Raw genomic sequence first — 16,765 nt, 5'->3', positions numbered from 1 at the left:
CGGCGTTGGATCCTCAATTTAGTGCTGTCGTTGACACGTTTCACGTCTGTCTGACAGAGGCATTCATCCTTACACTCCCCGCAGCGTTAGTAAAAGTTCATTTATCCAGGGTTCTTCGTGTACTGGCGCTCCTAACTCCCAGCAGCAACCCCAGGAAGAAGGTGTCACCCACATTTTATAGATGAAAAAATCGAGACTCGGTAACTCGCTCAAGGTCAAACAGCTTGGTAAGGGGCAAAGCTCGATCAAAGCCCGTGGTCTCCAGAATCTCAGAGATGAAGGTTGTTAGAAAAAAATCCTGAATCTGTGGGGCTCCCGAACAACTCCGGGATAGGAGAAGCCTATCTGGGTTGCAGCTGCGCGGGACCAGACGTGAGCGAGCCACACACACACACACACACACACACACACACACATACACACTCACTCGCAGCCTCTCCTGACCCCACCCCCAATGTAGAGACGTAGAGACGCTAGGAGCCTTCAGGCTCCGCCCCAAAACAAGCCCAGCTCAGAGTCAAACCATCTTTATTTCTACAGCAACATTTGAAAATATAGAGCGACCGCCTCACCTCCCAACTGGGGCAGCCCCTCCTGCCACAGGGGTCCATCACTGCCCCTAGCAAGAAGCTGCAGGCGTGAGAGGAGGCGTGGCAGGATGGCTCTACGGGCGGTGCCCGGGGCGGGGTCAGGCCGAGCCTGGGCGGGCCGGGCGGTAGGGGCAGTGCATAAGACCGGGCTGCAGGGCAGAGCCCCGCGGTGAGAGGACGGACAGGGGGTGGGCTCTCCGTCCTGGGACACGGGGCAGGGCGCACCATTCAGAGGCCGGGAAGAACGCGAGAATGCCCAGGGAACCCTTTGGGGAGGCACCGCCCCTGAGATGTGGAGCCTGGGAGATACCACCGCGCGGAATGGGGGTGATTAAGGCCTGGGCGGTACCACTAGAGAAGGGTGGGGTGAGGGGAGGCCGGATAGTACCAAGGACTGAGGGGAGGAGTGCGGCCAATAACTTATTTCTCTATATACAGAAGCAACGGCCGGGGGAGGGCAGGGTGCTGAAGGGACGGCGGGTGCTTAGTGTTCTTGGATTTGGGGTCTGCGGAGGGGGGTGCCACTGAGCCTCTCTCTACCTTTGGAGACCCCGGCCAGCCCCTCCGCTGGCCCTGAACCTAGGGAAGAGGGGGCCCTGCTGGAAGGAATAAATAAGGGGTAGAGCTGGAGTGGGCAGGCCCAGCCTCCAGGGCTCAGGCTGAGATGACAAGGGAGGAGGATACCCTGAGATTGAACAGAAAAGACAGGGGTCCTTGGGAGAGACAGGAGGGGCAAGCAGCAGGCCCATGCGCAGGGCTGGGGTGGGGATGGTGCCGGGTGGAGGCTCTGGCGACCGGCTGCCCCTTCAGGATTAGCCCACAAGGGAGCTTCGTCGGGAGAGGTCCATGGAGCTGGAGCTGAGGGTGCGGCTATCAGAGAGGCCTGTGCCTCCAGGCTGTGGGCAGAGGGGCAGGGGGGCTCAGCCTCGTGCTGCCACCAGTTCGCGCCTCCCTGGCCCCGAGGGGCCTGACACTCCCACCCACCTCCACAGTTACTGTGCTGCCACTGGCCGCTCACAGGCAGGAGCTGAATTTCCCTCATTTGTCTCCCCAGGGTCCAGCCCGAAGCCAGGCCTGGGATGGAGACAGGAAGTGTGGCTGGATGAACAGACATGCTTGAGAAGCTCGGCAAGTACACAGGACATGCAGGCCTGGGGCCGGGGCCTCAGCTGCCCAGTGCCGACAACTACCCACCCGTACCTGGACTGGCTCTTCCACACTCTTGTTGAGGAAGTTGAGGGAACTGGCCCGCTTCATCCTGAGGGGAAAGGGCGGTCAGGATTTGCCCACGGTGGAACTGGGGGAGGATGGGGGAAGGGGTCAGCTTGGGGCAGGGGAGGGAGGCTGATGGGGAGGGAGGCTGATGGGGAGGGAGATTGGTGGTGGGTGGAGCTTGAGCGAGACAGGGACTTCACCCTGGCTCTGAAGTTCAGCTGGGGTTGGTAGGTTGTGGGGTGAGAGGCTCACCAGGGTGGAGGGCTCACCTGGGGTTTGGGGGCTCCTGGGGGCCACCACCCTGCAGCTTCTTCACCAGCATCTCACTGCTGCGCCTCAGGGCATCTCGGAGCTTCCCGAAGGAGCCGCTGCGCCGCAAGGAGCCGCTGCCGTCCTGTGGGGCGGACGGGTTCGTCTCTGTACCATGCCAGCTACACAGCCTCCTGGCCCAGTCCAGCCCCTAGACTCACCCCACTCCACTCGGCTGCAGGCCCTCCCTCCTCGAGGTCAGACTCAGACCGAGCCCCGGCACCCGCGGGCACGTCTCGGCTGCCACGGCGGTCTCCGCGCCCACCGCTGCCGTCTTTCAGCAGCTCCACCACCTTGGTCTGGCTTGCAGGGTCCAGGCCCTGAGGGAGGGCGGGCGCATCAGGCGGAGCAACGGGCCCTGCCTGGATCACACACACGGCCACACAGGTCCCTGCCCACACCCCTGGTGCCTGTCGCCCTACCTGCTTGCGGCTGCGGCTGGCGCAGTCCTCCAGCGTGTGCGCGGCTTCTAGCTTGCCCTGGCGCCGGTACAGGGCGCCCAAGCTGCGCAGCGTGGTATTGACCGTGGGGCTGCGGACGGGAGAGCGGGACGGTCTCCAACTCCCTGCTCCCCAGGAGCCAGGGCCCATCCCGACACCCAGCCCACGCTGGCCCTGAGGAACCATCCAGCCGACCAAAATCGAGCCTTTCCTGTGTGTCAGGCCCTGTGCCAGGTCCGCCTGGATTCCCCTGTTTTGGGGAATCACCTGAGGGCCCTAGGTGGGATGTTGCCACCAGGACTAAAAGCTGGGAAACCCAGGAGTAAGATAATCAGGCTGTCCTGGGACAGAAAGCCTTCTTGGGACAGGTGGCCTGTGACCTGGGCCTTGAAAGACGAGCTGACGGAGAAGAGGTGTGTATTCGGGGCTGAGCAGCGTGGAGTGTGGAGCCTGGCCCCGGCCCCGGCCCCCGCCCAGGATGCCGCCTCCCGGCGCTCTGCCAGCCCAGCAGTCCCGCCCCACTGTCCTCACCTGTCTACTTTACAGGCCTTGTACCAGCTGCCATATTCCCCATAGGGGGTGCTGGTGCTGTCCCGGCGCTTATCCTGGGGGAGAGAGAAGCGGAAGGTGGGAGAAGGCCCTCCCCTCTACACACCCCCAGCCTCATCCTCCCGCCACAGGCACCTGCCCCGGCCCTGCCCCACAGAGCTACCTTGCTCTCCTCCCGCTCCTCTGCGTGCATCCAGATGGGCTTGTTGTCCCCTGGAGGGAGAGACCGGGCTGTCACCAGCCTCTCACGTGGGCCTCTCCTGGTTGGGCTGGACACATGACTGGGGTCTCGGGGGAAGTCAGGGGTACTCAAGAAGGACCAGGGTTGGGCTTTGTTGAATGAATGAATGGACAAGAAACAGACCCAAAACATGACTGACGCTCCTCTGGAACAGAGATGCCTGTGGCACAGGCCTGTGCTTGAGGGGCTCGTGACTGGGGGTTGGGGGGAGCACACCCTCACAAACCTCAGGCCCACGGCGCGAGACGATGCTAGGCCTGAATGATGGGCCGGGCTGAGGGGTCCCAGAGCAGGAAGTGACTGACCGTGAGGGACCAGAAGGTGGCTTCCCAGAGTGGGAGACATCTGGGCTGGGCCTTCACGGTGAGCGTGAATTGCCCAGTGGAGAAAGGGGAAGAGGCTCTGGGCCGAGGGCACGGGTATGCAAAGGGAGGGCATTGCACGGGTACAACCTCCCAGGGGGCTGTGTGAGTTGGGTGTGTGTGCTCACGTGTGCACACAAGTGGCTGCGGACCAGCCAGACCCTAGGCGTGAGGCCTGCCCGGCTGAGGTATTCGTCCTAGATGCTGACGGCTGGGTGGGCCTGTGCCGGGTGAGCTGGGGCACCCGGCAGCCATGCTCACCGCTGACAGAGCCGAACTCCCTCTCGTGAGCGCGGGTGAGGATCTCCTTGTACAGGGTCTCTGCATCCTGGTACTTGCCCTGTTTCAGGTAGCAGGAGGCCTGGAGGGGCAGGGCCCAGAGAGTGAGCAGGATGCAAGGAGTTGAGCCTTTTCCTCTCCTCCCTCCCCCTCCCCCTTCCCCCAGCCCCCCTCTAGCCCAGGACACCAGGTTGTTCTTGGTCTTGGCCACGTTGGGGTCGTCAGGCCCAAGGCACGTGGCGTAGATCTCCAGTGCCCGCCGGTAGTAGTATTCCACCTCCTCGGCTTTGCCCTGGTTCTGGCACAGCAGGGCCAGGTTGCTCAGCTGCTTGGCCACGTCTGGATGAAACTTGCCCAGAACCTGGGACAGGAGCGGGAGCCAGTGGCTGGGCTCGGGGCCGGCCTACGTCCCCCGTCTGCCCAGCCCCACCTGGCCTGCCCAGCTCTGCCTGCTCCCACCTTCTCCCGGATCTCCAGTGCCCGCTTGCAGAGGGGCTCAGCCTCCTTGTACTTGCCCCGCTTGCCATACAGGACCGCCAGGTTGTTCAGTGTCGCAGCCACCTAGCGGGTGGGAGAATGGAGGCTCCATGACCCGGGACCTGGGAGCTGCAGGGGGGAGGGGAAGCCCCCACCTCCCACCCAGCCTCACTCACAGCTGGGTGGTCCTTGCCCAGTGTCTTCTCGCGGATGGCCAGGGCATCGTTGAGCAGGTGGGCAGCCTCCTTGTACTTGTTTTGGTCCCTGGGGGCAGGTGGGAACACGATGAGGGTTATCCTCCAGCCCAAGGCCCTCCTCCTAGTGGCCCAAGATCCCTGTGGTCACTCGTCCTATACTTACTAATGAGTGAGCATGATGGGGTGTGACCCAGAGCGTGGGGAGACGTGGTCAGCCCCTGCTCTCTGGCTTGGGGGGGCTTTGTGCAGGAAGGGCGTGCAGTGCTGGGGTACAAGCCAGACTCCCCCAGATCCCACCCTCACTGTCCCATGCCCAGTGCACCTTGTCCTCTGTTCCCCAGGGCCTCTGCTCATGGTGTCCTTTCTGCCAAGGAGAACTTCTCCGACCCTCTTGTGCTCTGGGCAAACTCAACTTTCACCAAAGGCCCTCCTCAAGCCTTGGTGCCTGGAGAAGGTGTGCCCCCGGCGTCCTCGTGTGCCGTCCCCTCCCTGGTTATGTCCAAGCCTTTGTCCACCACTAGACTGAGGCATATTCATGTCTGTAGCTCAGGCACCCTGTGGGCTTGGCCCTCTCCAGGGACAAGATCCTTCTTTCTCTGTCACCCAACTGCCTGGTGGAACCCGAGTCCTGGCCCACTGCAGGCACTGAGGATTTGTGACCAGGGCTGGAGCCTTCAGGAAGAATGCTCCCATGGGTGACCGAGGCCGGAGGAGCCCTCACCGATAGACCAGCGCCAGGATGTTCAGCATGGTGGCCACGTCAGGGTGGTCGTGGCCTGACGTCTTCTCCAGGTCCTCGAGGGCCTGCTTGCAGAGTGGCACGGCCACCTCATAGCGGCCCTGAGAGGCGTACTGGATCACCAGATTGTGCAGCGTGCGGAGCCGTGCTGGGATTTCATAGCCCCCATGCTGGGCAGCCACATCTCCTCCTCCAGGGCTGGGGGCTGCAAAGCCAAGGGCGGGAGGTCAGATGTACCAAGTGCCCCGTGAGCTGGGCTGGCACACGCCAGCCATACCTTTAACCGACCTCACACGTGGCCCTGGGCAAGTCACCATTCGCTCTCAGTTTCCCCATCTGTAGAGTGGGTCTAGTCACCCCACAAAAAGAGTGGGTAGAGTCCCAACTCCGGTACTTCAAGCTGTGTGTCCCAGAGCAAGTCGCCTAACCCCCGAGCCTCAGCCTCCTCACGTGCAGAAGAGAGGCTCTGATACACAGGCCACCCGATCAGCAAGGCCAGTACTGGCCCGGGGCTCAGCGCTGTGCATGCGTCCTCCTTTAACCCTCAGAGGAGGCTCAGAGAGGAAAGAAACTCTACCAGTGGTCACAGAGCAAATGGAGGCCGAGCAGGGCTCGCACCCAGGCCGGCCCACTCGCAAGCTCTGAACTGTGATGCCTGCTCCTCACACAACTTGGGAGATGAGAGAAGCAACATGTAAAACCTGCCTTGTAAGCTCTAACGCTCGGATGTTATCATCAGAAACGAGGCAGGAAAGAACACGGCAGCCACTCAGACCTTGTTTTCTGTGACCTCTGGGTCCCAAGGACCAGGAGTTCACACAGCCTTCCTTTCCCGCCCCCAGAGCCAGCTGCCCCTCCGCACCTGGGCTCTGCTCCTCCTCACTGGGGAACAGGTCATCCAGAGAGTCTTTGGGGACGTCCCCCTTCTCCTGCTGGGGAGGAAGACAGGACGGGCGTCAGGGAAGGAGGCGGCGCAGGGGTCGGCGGGCGGGGTCGGAGCAGCGTCTGCCCCGCGCCGCCCCGCCCTGCTCGCAGGCGCCCCCGCCCCGCCCAGCGGCCGTGGTAGGGCTCACGCTGGCGGAGGCGTCCTCGTCCAGCTTGCGGATCTGGCTCATGAACAGCAGGTGCTGCCTCTCCTCCTCGAGCTGGGCCACGGCCTGCTCGCTGCGCTGCAGCTTCTGCTGCGTCCCTGCCAGCTCCTCCCGCAGCCACTGGTTCTCCTGCACCAGGCGCCGTACCTGAGCCCGCAGCTTCTGCTTCTCCGACTCTACAGCCCCCAGGTGGCTCGACAGCGCCAAGATCACCTGCGGCAGCCAGCCGGAACGGAGGTCAGAGCCCTGCTGACCCCCCAGCCTGGGCCCCAGAGAAGAGCCAGGCCCGGAGGAGCAGCAGGGCTGAGGGCCCCGAAGTTCTCCTCTCATCAAGGGAGTTTTGCCCCAGGGCCCCACACAGACCAACATAGCCTGAGACCTGAAACCAGGAGGCTTGGGGATTCCTAAGTCCTTCCTTCTGTGGTCAGGAGCCCTGGGCTCCCAGGCTGGCTGTGCTAGACTCTGAAATAGCCCATCCCATTTCCTGGGCCTCCAGCTAGTCCTCCACATCGATGGTCCAGTCCCCACCTTGTTGGGTTGTTTGGATCATGAAGAGCGCTAGCTGGGGTGCTGCCCTTTCCCCGAGCCGTCCACTCGTTTCCTGTCTCTCCTAGGAGTTGTACTCAAGCCCTGTAGCCAGAGCCACTATACCGCTGCCCCTGGCCCAGGGCTAGCGCTTTCCCAAAGACCCTGATAGACGACTGAAGGGCTACCGAAAGACTCCATCCTGACTTCTGCCAAGGGGCCAGGGCAGCCCCTGTCCTCCTGCAGCTCCCAGGGAGGGAAGGGGGTGTGTGTCCTAAACCCCCAGTGTCTGGAAAACCAGAGCCCATCCATTTCTTCAACAGATATTTACTGGGATCCTACCATGAGGCTCCAGGGGACAGATTCTTCCTTCCCTTCTGATTCTGTTACTACATTGCCAGGATTCCTCTGGAAGGCTCCATCCCTCCCATGACCTCCCTCCTCAGCACCCCAGACCAGCCTACCTGGGCCTCCCCCAGCCCCAGCTCGATGGCCTCCAGGGAGCGGCGCAGGAGGACACAGCGCTCCTGTGAGCCGGGCTCTGCCTCACCAGCTTCATGAGCGACGAGGGGAGCGAGAAGGGCACGATGCTCCCCGCGCAGGGTCTCTAGCCCTTGGATAACGGCCTTGGTGCCCAGCACGATCTCATCCTGGCTCAGCTTCTCCTCCCGAGGAAGCACCATCGTGGCCATGGCCATGCCGCCTGTGAAGGCGAGAGGGCGGGCAGGGGGTGCCGGGCCTGGGGCCACGCCGCCGTCCGCCCCGGATTAGGTAAACACCTAGGGTCCCCGGACGCCTGGGTCCCCGGGGTGCCCCGTCCCCCAGGCAGCAGCCCGCACCGTGCCTGCACTCGGCCTACAGGGGGCGCGCCCGGCTCGTCTTGGCCCGGGAGACGCAATGCGGTGCGACCGGCGAGGCTGGACCCGGATTCGGCCCAGACCACTGGCTCAGGCCGGCTTAGGCGACCCAGTCTCGGGGCTTCCCTGGAGACTCCCTAAGCCAGAGCAGGGTGCGCCAGAGGATGGACCTACTGGGATCTTGGGGGGTTCACTCCCGTGCGGAGACACCGTCCCCTCTGGGAGATCCGGCCCCAGCCCCCCTCGGGCAGCCCCCTTCCCAACAGGCAGGCCGAGCCACAGAGCCCCTCCTCCTGGGCAGCTCGACCCTGGGGAGACCCTCCCCCTAAGGAGCTGAGATCTCGTGTTCTTCGTCCCCCCCTCCCCCCAGGCCGCGCCCCATAGGCCAGCACGACATCCTGCGGACCCCTCCCCTGAAAAGGCCGAGCTCCCGCCCCCGGCCACCCAGGACTGCACCCCCTTCCCGCGGGCTGGCCTGGCCCTCTCACAGGCCGCGCCCAAGACGACCCCTGCCCTAGGCCAACCCAGAGCCCCCCCTCTCCCGGCCCGATCGGCCCGCGTGGACCTGCGTCTCCCGCTCGGGCCCGCCTCCCGCTCCGGCTCCGGCTCCCGCCCCGCTTCACCCGGACCAGCAGCCGTGAGCAGGTCCCACCGCCTCCATCCCGCCGGCCTTCCCAGCAGTCGCTGCGCCGCCTTAAAGGTGAAGCCCGTACCTTGGCGGCGTCGGAGGGGGCTAAACACTCTACTCGGCCCGCTGGCTGCCTTAAAGGAGCACGCCGGCTGGGCCCACTCCAGGCAAGGGGAAGGGATCCGGGGGCGTGGCCTTCGGGGATGGGGCGTGGTCATTGAGGCGCCGGGCGTGGGTTTGCCCGAAGCTTAGGTTCATAGCGGCCACCTCCCACTCTCCTGCGGCCTCGGATTCCTCCGCTGTAACCCGCCCCGAGGCCGCAGCGGTGTGGACAGCCTGGGGAGGATGTGCACCTGAACTTGCCCTGTACCGCTGCCAGAGAGGGCGGCGGAAGAAACGGGCCCAGGGAGAAGGCCCGGCCTCCTCAGAGTCCAGAACGAGACAGTTGACATTTATTGACATTTATTGAGGTAGTTGCCACTTTCTGAGCGCTTACTGTGTGCGGGGCGCTTGGATGCCTTAAGTGCGATGACACATTTAATGCTTGCAAAGACCGGATAAAGCGGGCACTGCTATTATTCCCAATCTCGCGGATCTGACCCCAGGCTCATTTGTCTCTAGAGAGTGGTTATGCCCCACCCAGATCCTTCGGAGCTGTCCTTAACCCAGTAGGGGATTCTCGGCATCTTAGGGCTGCTTCTTGGGAGGAAGGGACGGAGGCTTCCGGCTGTGAGGGAGAAAAGGATGGCAAGAGGCAGTTGGGCATCGGCCGAAACAGACTCGTGACCCTGTGGGTGAGCACCACTACAGATTCTGTGGGCCGGATGATCAGGACAAGGTGACGATGACGTCATCTCCTCCCAGAGCCCTTCCCTGATTCCCCACCCCCTATGTAGAGCAGCCCTCCAGCCCATTTCAAGCACACATTTAATTCTCTCTGTAGCATTTACTCCTTCTAACATTTTCCTTGTCAGTTTCTGTCTCCTCCCTAGAATGCAGGCCAAGATCTGCCTGTCTTGTTCGCTCTCAGAGTAGCTCTTGGCTACCACATAGCAGCACTCAGTAAATGCTGTTTTTTTTAAAAGGCAGAAGGGCGCACCTGTTGGCCCAGGCTACCCTAGCTCTACCTGCACTGCTTCTAGGTCGACATCCCAGTGGGTAACAGCAGGATAACCACCCTGAGAGACAAAACCTGCCAAGCAAGGCCTGGCAATGGTATCCAGGGGCCTGGGGCGTTCCTCAGACTGTACCCGGTTCAGTATCCTGGTGGATGTGAGAATCCCCTCGGCATGATCTCTGACAGAGAGATGGTCCGGCACCCCGCCAGCTCAAGTATGTCCTGTGACAGGGAGCCCACTACATTCTGCTGTGAGATGGCTCTAAAAGTTAGCAAGCTTTTCCTTAGCCCCCAAAGGACCTGCCCACAGTGCCTGCGCACACCAAACTGAAGCTCTGGCCTCAGGAAGGACAGTCTGCTCCCTTTTGCCAATGCAGATATTTGGAGACAGTGATGGTGCCCCACGCAGTGTTCCCCCTGCCTGGGCTGACAGTCTGGGTCCCTTCACCCACTCCTGTGCAGTTTCTGACCCTTCCCCCTCCCGATTTCTCTTTTCTGGGTGTGGCTTAGCTTGTCAGTCCGGACACTACTCCAAATGTGGTGCTCAGTCCAGGGTGCAGGGATCCAGACAAGGAGTGAACACAGATCACAGAGGGATAGTCCCCCCCTAAGGAGCACACCACCCGTCCACCGTGAAGCTGAAAGTCAGGTTGACTTTGACAGCCACGGTATGGTGTCTGCTCAGGGTAAGCTTGTCAGCTAAAACCCTAGATTGCGTGCATCCCACTTATATCCAGCCAGGTTCTTCTGCCCGATTCTGTGCTTCTGCCAGTGATATTTTCCCAGGGATTTTTTTTTTTTTTTTTTTTTTTGGCCGCACCACACAGCACGTGGGCTCTTAGTTCCCCCACCAGGGATCAAACTGCACCCCCTGCATTGGAAGCTCGGAGTCTTAACCACTGGACGGCCAGAGAAGTCCCTCCCAGTGATTTTTAAAGACAGTTGATACATTCACATGATGCAACATTCAAAAGGCATCTACAAGTTCCAGTGAAATGTAGCTCTTTCTCACTGACCACTGTCCTCAGCCATGCAGCTGCCTTCCCCCGAAGCACCTGCTGTTACCAGTTTCTTGTGTCTGCGGATTACCTGGTTTGCCTCAGTCCAGAGCTTGTGTTTATCTTTGTCGGTTTCATCGGGTCAGTTTTCATCCAGGACCCTGCAGGTTGGAGTCTTTTGCATTCGAGGTCTTCAGCCTACACGGCGGCCCTATCTCCCAGAGTTGCACTGGCTGCGGTGTGATAAGCCGGCCTTTGTGCAAACAGACTCCATCATACCATGAGTGCACGCCCAGCTTGCTGGCAAGTTCATGGGGAGGAAGTGGAATCTGGAGCCCAGGGCACCTTTGCTGTTCTTAACAAGGCTAGGTTTCAGAACCTCTTGGGAAGGAACTTTGTTAGAAGGCTCTCCTAGAGATTGGGATTCAGTAGTGCCAGAGTGGGTCCTGGGCATCTCTTATTATTTTGAAACTTCAGCGGTGCCCGTGATGTGCCCCCTGGGTTGAAAGCCAATGCTTCAATGTCCTTGTTTTACAAGTACGGAAAGTGAGGCCCAAAGAGGGGAAGGCAGCTGCACGAGGTGACCACTGTGTCCTTCTCCAATCCAGAGTCCACATCATTTTGTCCCAGTGTGTAAGGGAGACTGACCCCATAGAGTAGAGGTCAAGAGGACCAAGGTCATGTTGCTTGTTCACAGCCGCACGAAGCACAGACGCACGCACCCTCAACACACAGCCTCAGGCAGGTTCACCCAGGGGCACTGAACGCCCATGTGCCACACTCACACCTCCACGTGCATGGGTTTACAGGCCCACGTACATGCATGCACACCACACATACTCGGGCGCAAACACAAAGCCCGGGCTTTCTAACCTTGTGCTTTCTCTCCATCTAATAAAGGAGCACATTCCTTTTATCACCTTTTTCCAGGTAAACGGAGAGAACATTTTTCAATCTCCCTTTATGGCTTTTGCTGGGTTCCTGTTCCAGCCTTTCTGCTAGCCTTAGGCTTCCGTGGTTTCTCTGTGGTTCTCTTTCAGCATCTGGCCCTGCTCCTCCCTGTGTGCCACGCAGAGGGAAGGCTGGGCCTTCCCTGCCGGGTTCTCAGGCTCTTATCTTGCTTTCAGTTCATAACCTTGCATGTGTTCAATCTTTTTAGCCACTCGGCTTTTTATCTTGTCTCTGAGGATTACACTGTGCTCTCCCAAGGGAAGGGACTGTTACTTCACCCTGCTCTGTTCCCCACGACCCGACCCCCCGCCCCGCAGCTGCTGGTCTGGTGCCAGGCTGCTGATGGGTGCTCAGTTAATGGAGAAGAAAGGAAGGAGTCCGTGCCCAATGGTGATTCTTACGCCATTTTCCACGGAGCTCATCAGCTTGCCTCCGCCTGGCCCGTGTCTGCGGAAGTTGTTCTCGCTACTTTCAACACTGTTTTCTGCCTGAAAATCACTCCCACTGCTCCCACCCCTTCCCCTTGGATCCTTGGAAGCACTGAAATCTGCTTTCTTAAGTCAATCTTTTCCCTTTGGCTAGCTTCATGCCTTTTCTTTGAAGTGGTGGTGGGGGTGGGCGCTTTTCCCAAGCATATCATCCCCCTTGAAACATCAGCAGGTCGGGACGTCCCTGGCGGTCCAGTGATTAAGACTCCGCGCTTCCACTGCAGGGGCCACGGGTTCGACTCCTGGTCGGGGAACTAAGATCCTGCATGCTGCGTGGCACAGCCAAGAAAAAGAGAAAAATCAGCATCCATAAGCGCTCAAGATTGGAGGTTCCTTAAAGACCATGTCTCACGCAGCCCCTCCTCCGTGACCACGACGGGCAGCTCACCACTTCCTGCGGAGCTGGTTTCACCTTGAACACCTCTGGTTGCCAGTTTTTCTGCCACTGAGCTAAGAACCAAGTCTGCTCAGAGCTCCCCTGAGAGGCTTTTGGTTCCTGTCCTGGCAGCCAGGGGGCAAATCTGCACCCTCTCTTCCTTGTGGCCTCCCAGCCAGACTGGAAGGGTCCGTGTCCTGCTTAGCGGGAGGGCACACAGGCTTTGGGGGCAGACTCAGCTGCGTCCAGAGCTGCGTTTCTCCGTTTGCTGGCTGGGGAGCTTTAGGCATGCGCTGCAACTTCATCTGTTTCCTCATCTGTAAAATGAGGTTCCTGATACCTACCTTGTTGGGTCCTCAAGAGAACGGAATAAAGTAGCAGAGTTAAGACCTTAACATTATGCCCTCTACATAACAGACACTATTACTAGTAGTTATTATCATTAGTATCATCAAGTTTACTATTTGACAGACCCTGTGCTAGTGAATGGAGAGTGGGGAGAAAATACATGAAATATAGGGCAGTCTCTGCTTAGGGTGTCGTTGGAGGGAAAACACGTTCAGATTGAAAGTGAGGAACAAATGAGGCAGCAAATAGGCGAGTCTGAAGATAACGAGTGCTGAGATGTTTGGTGCTGGCAGTAGGTGCCCTGCGTGGTCAGGACAGAGGGAGCTCAGCCCGGCCAGGAGCCATCTCACCGTCTCCCTAAGATCGGCTCTTCCACATGCCAAGGGTGCTCAAATTTCCATCCAGCCCGGAGAACTCCCCTGCACTCCATCCAGACCTACATGTTCAACTCCACCTCTGAATAGCACACGCCCACCTTGCCCTAAACCCACCATCTCCCACCCAAATCTCCTCCAGGGATGTTCCACCATCAGCCCGTTCACCCAGCAGACGGCCAGTCCCCATCCTCGACTCTCTCTCCTTCGACCCAGTTTTCTAACCAGCCACCTACACCTCGATTCTGCCTCTTAAATAGGATTCAAGTCTCCATTTTCCTCCACCTCCTCTTCTACCCTTACCTTAGTCTATGTCTTCATCACATCTTTTCTAAATTGCTGCCACACCCTTCGAACTCCTCCGGTTTTCATTCTTGTTTCCTCCAAGATGTTGTAGCAAGGTGATCTTTCTAAATTCTATCATCTCAGGGACTTCCCTGATGGCGCAGTGGTTAAGACTCCACGCTCCCAACGCAGGGGGCCCGGGTTCGATCCCTGGCCAGGGAACTAGATCCCACAAGCATGCCGCAACTAAGAGTTCGCATGCCACAACTAAGGAGCCCGCCTGCCGCAACTAAGGAGCTGGCGAGCCGCAACTAAGGAGCCCTCGAGCCACAACTAAAGGAGCCTGCCTGCTGCAACTAAGACCCGGCGCAACCTAAATAAATAAAAATAAATAAATTCTGTCATCTCATTTTTCTGCCTAAAACCCTTTATTGGCTCCCACTGATCTCAGGATAAATTACACAGTCCTTGCTCTGGCTCAGCGTAGTAACGATCTCTGCAAGGCTCCTCAGTGCTCTCACACTTCCTTTCTCTTCTGCCCCATCACTCACCATTGTTTTCAGCCCCACTAAAGCACGTGTGAGTCTCAGAATAGGCCAGACTCTGTCTTATCTCTAGTTTTGCTCTTTCCTGCACCAGAACACCTGTCATGTCGGTCGTCATTTCCTCTGAGACATCCTCTTGGACACCCCTTCCCAGGCTGGCTTAGCTGCCCCTCCTGTGTGCTCCCAAGCAAACTTTCATGCTCTGTGGCAATTGTCTATTTGTCTGTCTCCCCTGCGAGGCTCAGAGTTTCCTTATAGGTAAAGACCCAGCCCTAGATTCATCCGTGTGTCATCATACCTAGGACAGGAACTGGCCCACGGTAGGAACTTAATACATGTAGGACGGATGGAGGGTTGGCAAGTTGGGATCTGAGCAGGGCCTTGAGAGATGGTCTGGAGTCCGATGACCTGGGTTAGAAATCTGGCTCCTTCTTGGCCACTCTGAGTGTGTCAGACAAGTGACTTTCCCCCTTGCTCATTCCTTTATCTGGCCTTTGAGCGTTTGCCTTGTGCCAGAGTGATGGGGGCTGGGGACACAGCAATGAGGCAGCCTGAGTCCCTGCCCTCCCTGGAGCTCTCCTTCTAACATGGTACAGACGTTTATTGCGGGTGACAGTGGACGTCCCGACTGAAGAAAGGGCCGAGGTAGAGACTAACGGTGGGTTTGGGGCAGAGCAGTTGGGAAGACCTCTCTGAGGAGGTGATCTGCAGGCTACATCCTAAAGGAAAAGGGGACGCTCTGCGGGCCAGGGAGAGCGTATAAGGTGGAGAGAGGAGGAGGGATCTGATTACTGAAAGTTCAGGTGTGGCCCGAGGGTGCTGAGCACTGGTGGGGCAGGGGTCGGAGCTACTCAAAGTGAAGTTAGAGAGGTGGGGTGGGGAGGCCGTGCAGGCTGAAGGACCGTGGGGCTGGGCAGCTGTATTCAAAGGCATCAGGAAGCCACTCACTGAAGGCCTCTAGCAAGGGAGTGAGGCGCTTGGGAGGCAGAATGGACAGGAGTTGCCAAGATGACAGAGGCTGGCTCATTGGTTTCTGGCTTGAGTAATAGGATGGATGCTGGTGCTACTTACTAAGACTGGGGAGGAGCGAGGGACATGGAGAGTTCTGTTTTGGCCATATGAGGTTCGAGATGGCTGGGTGTATTCAAGTCAAGTAAATGGTTAGAAATGAGAGTTGAGAATTGGGAGGCGAGACTCTCTGACCTTTGGCATCCTCCTTGGTAAAAAGGAGATATCAGCTGAATCGATTTCCTAGGGCTGCTCTAAGAATTCAGTGAAATAAACCACGGGAAGCACTCAGCAGCAGCCTGGCTAAAAGAAAATGTGTTAAGTTCCTACCGTGGGCCAGTGACCGTGACAGGGCGATTTCTGCCCTCAGTCCTTGGACACAGCAGTGGGTGATGAAAGTACAGTAGCTGAACACATTCATCTGAAATCTGCGGTACAGAATTCCAGGTAATGAAGGGAAAACTCCTCACTCCCTAAGTGTGGGCTATGCTTGGTAACTTCCTTCTGAAGAGCACAGTTTGGAAAGAGGGTGACACCTGACTAGTCAAATGATCAAGGTTAACATCATCGGGGATATCGCGCCGATGGCATGTACCCTTGGTATGACATGCTGACAAATCCCAGTCGAGGGGCATCCTACAAAATGCCTGACCAGGACTCCTCCAAACTGTCAAGGTCACCCCAAATAGGGAAAGCCTGAGAGAATGTCATAGCCCCAAGTACTAGACGTAGTGGGGAATCCTGGATGGGATTCTGGAATGGAGAAAAAACATTAGGGAAAAACTAAGGAATCTGAGTCAAATGTGGACTTTAGTTAATCATCATCATTAGTTATGATAAATGTACATGCCAATGGAACACATAAACAATAGAGGAAACTGGGTGAGGGGTACACAGCAACTCTTGGTTCTATCTCTGCAACTTTTCTGTAAGTCTAAAACTATCCTAAAATAAAAAGTTTATTTATGTATCTATTTATATGGGCCACGCCATGCGGCTTGTGGGATCCTAGTTCCCCGACCAGGGATTGAACCCAGGCCCTCAGCAGTGAAAGCGCGGAGTCCTAACCACTGGGCCTCCAGGGAGTTCTCCAAGAGTTTATTTAAATAAAAAGTAAAACCTGGGGCTTCCCTGGCGGCGCAGTGGTTAAGTATCTACCTGCCAATGCAGGGGACACGGGTTCGAGCCCTGGTCTGGGAAGATCCCACATGCCACGGAGCAACTAAGCCCGTGCACCACAACTACTGAAGCCCATGCTCTGGAGCCCATGAGCCACAACTACTGAGCCCGCATGCTGCAATTACTGAAGCCCGTGCGCTCTAGAGCCTGTGCTCTGCAACAAGAGAAGCCACCGCAATGAGAAGCCCGCGCACCGCAACGAAGAGTAGCCCCCGCTCGCCACAACTAGAGAAAGCCCGCGCGCAGCAACAAAGACCCAATGCAGCCAAAAATAAATAAATAAATAAATAGATAGATAGATAAATAGATAAATTTATTAAAAAAATAAAACCAGTCCGGAGTTGGCGTGCAGATCAGATAGCGGCTCCTCTACCTTCTGCACCAAAATGCCACCCCTTTGCCTTTAGAGAACATTTCTGTTCCGGCAGCCCCGTGGGCGGCTCTGCTCTGGCCTGGCCCCTGGCGAGCCGTCTCGGGGCGCATCTTCCACCAGAGCTGCCTCGCCTTTGGAATCCTGGAAACCATTCCTGAACAACCCTCTACCTCCTCTTTGCTCAGAGTAAGAGTCTATGTTGCTACTCCACACCTACGAGAAAA

At 58.2% G+C, this 16,765-nt stretch overlaps 1 protein-coding gene across 7 annotated transcripts; it reads right to left on the bottom strand.

Annotated features, from left to right (window-relative positions):
* Positions 1 to 511: 511 nt before the first annotated feature.
* KLC2 (kinesin light chain 2) lies at positions 512 to 8,655 on the bottom strand. Of its 7 annotated transcripts, none has more exons than XM_061202080.1 (16): positions 8,585 to 8,655; positions 7,479 to 7,753; positions 6,472 to 6,702; positions 6,261 to 6,330; positions 5,381 to 5,603; positions 4,639 to 4,726; positions 4,445 to 4,546; positions 4,173 to 4,346; positions 3,968 to 4,067; positions 3,267 to 3,316; positions 3,086 to 3,159; positions 2,537 to 2,645; positions 2,276 to 2,434; positions 2,075 to 2,199; positions 1,791 to 1,848; positions 512 to 1,486 (listed from the first exon to the last, which is right to left on the bottom strand). In XM_061202080.1, the coding sequence occupies exons 2-16, from the start codon at positions 7,710 to 7,712 to the stop codon at positions 1,403 to 1,405; spliced, it is 1,881 nt and encodes a 626-aa protein (XP_061058063.1). In that variant the 5' UTR covers positions 7,713 to 7,753; positions 8,585 to 8,655; the 3' UTR covers positions 512 to 1,402. The 7 variants fall into 7 exon arrangements, with proteins under 7 accessions (XP_061058063.1, XP_061058060.1, XP_061058065.1 ...); XM_061202077.1 differs by lacking the exon at positions 8,585 to 8,655 and adding an exon at positions 8,437 to 8,541; XM_061202082.1 differs by lacking the exon at positions 8,585 to 8,655 and adding an exon at positions 8,437 to 8,541 and having other exon boundaries at positions 6,261 to 6,327.
* Between the last annotated feature and the right edge of the window lie 8,110 nt (positions 8,656 to 16,765).

This window comes from Eubalaena glacialis, chromosome 10 (assembly GCF_028564815.1).
Source record: "Eubalaena glacialis isolate mEubGla1 chromosome 10, mEubGla1.1.hap2.+ XY, whole genome shotgun sequence".
In the NCBI taxonomy this organism is placed as follows: Eukaryota; Metazoa; Chordata; class Mammalia; order Artiodactyla; family Balaenidae; genus Eubalaena; species Eubalaena glacialis.
Note: the sequence above shows the minus strand (reverse complement) of the source record. Positions and strands in the feature narration are given on the sequence as shown.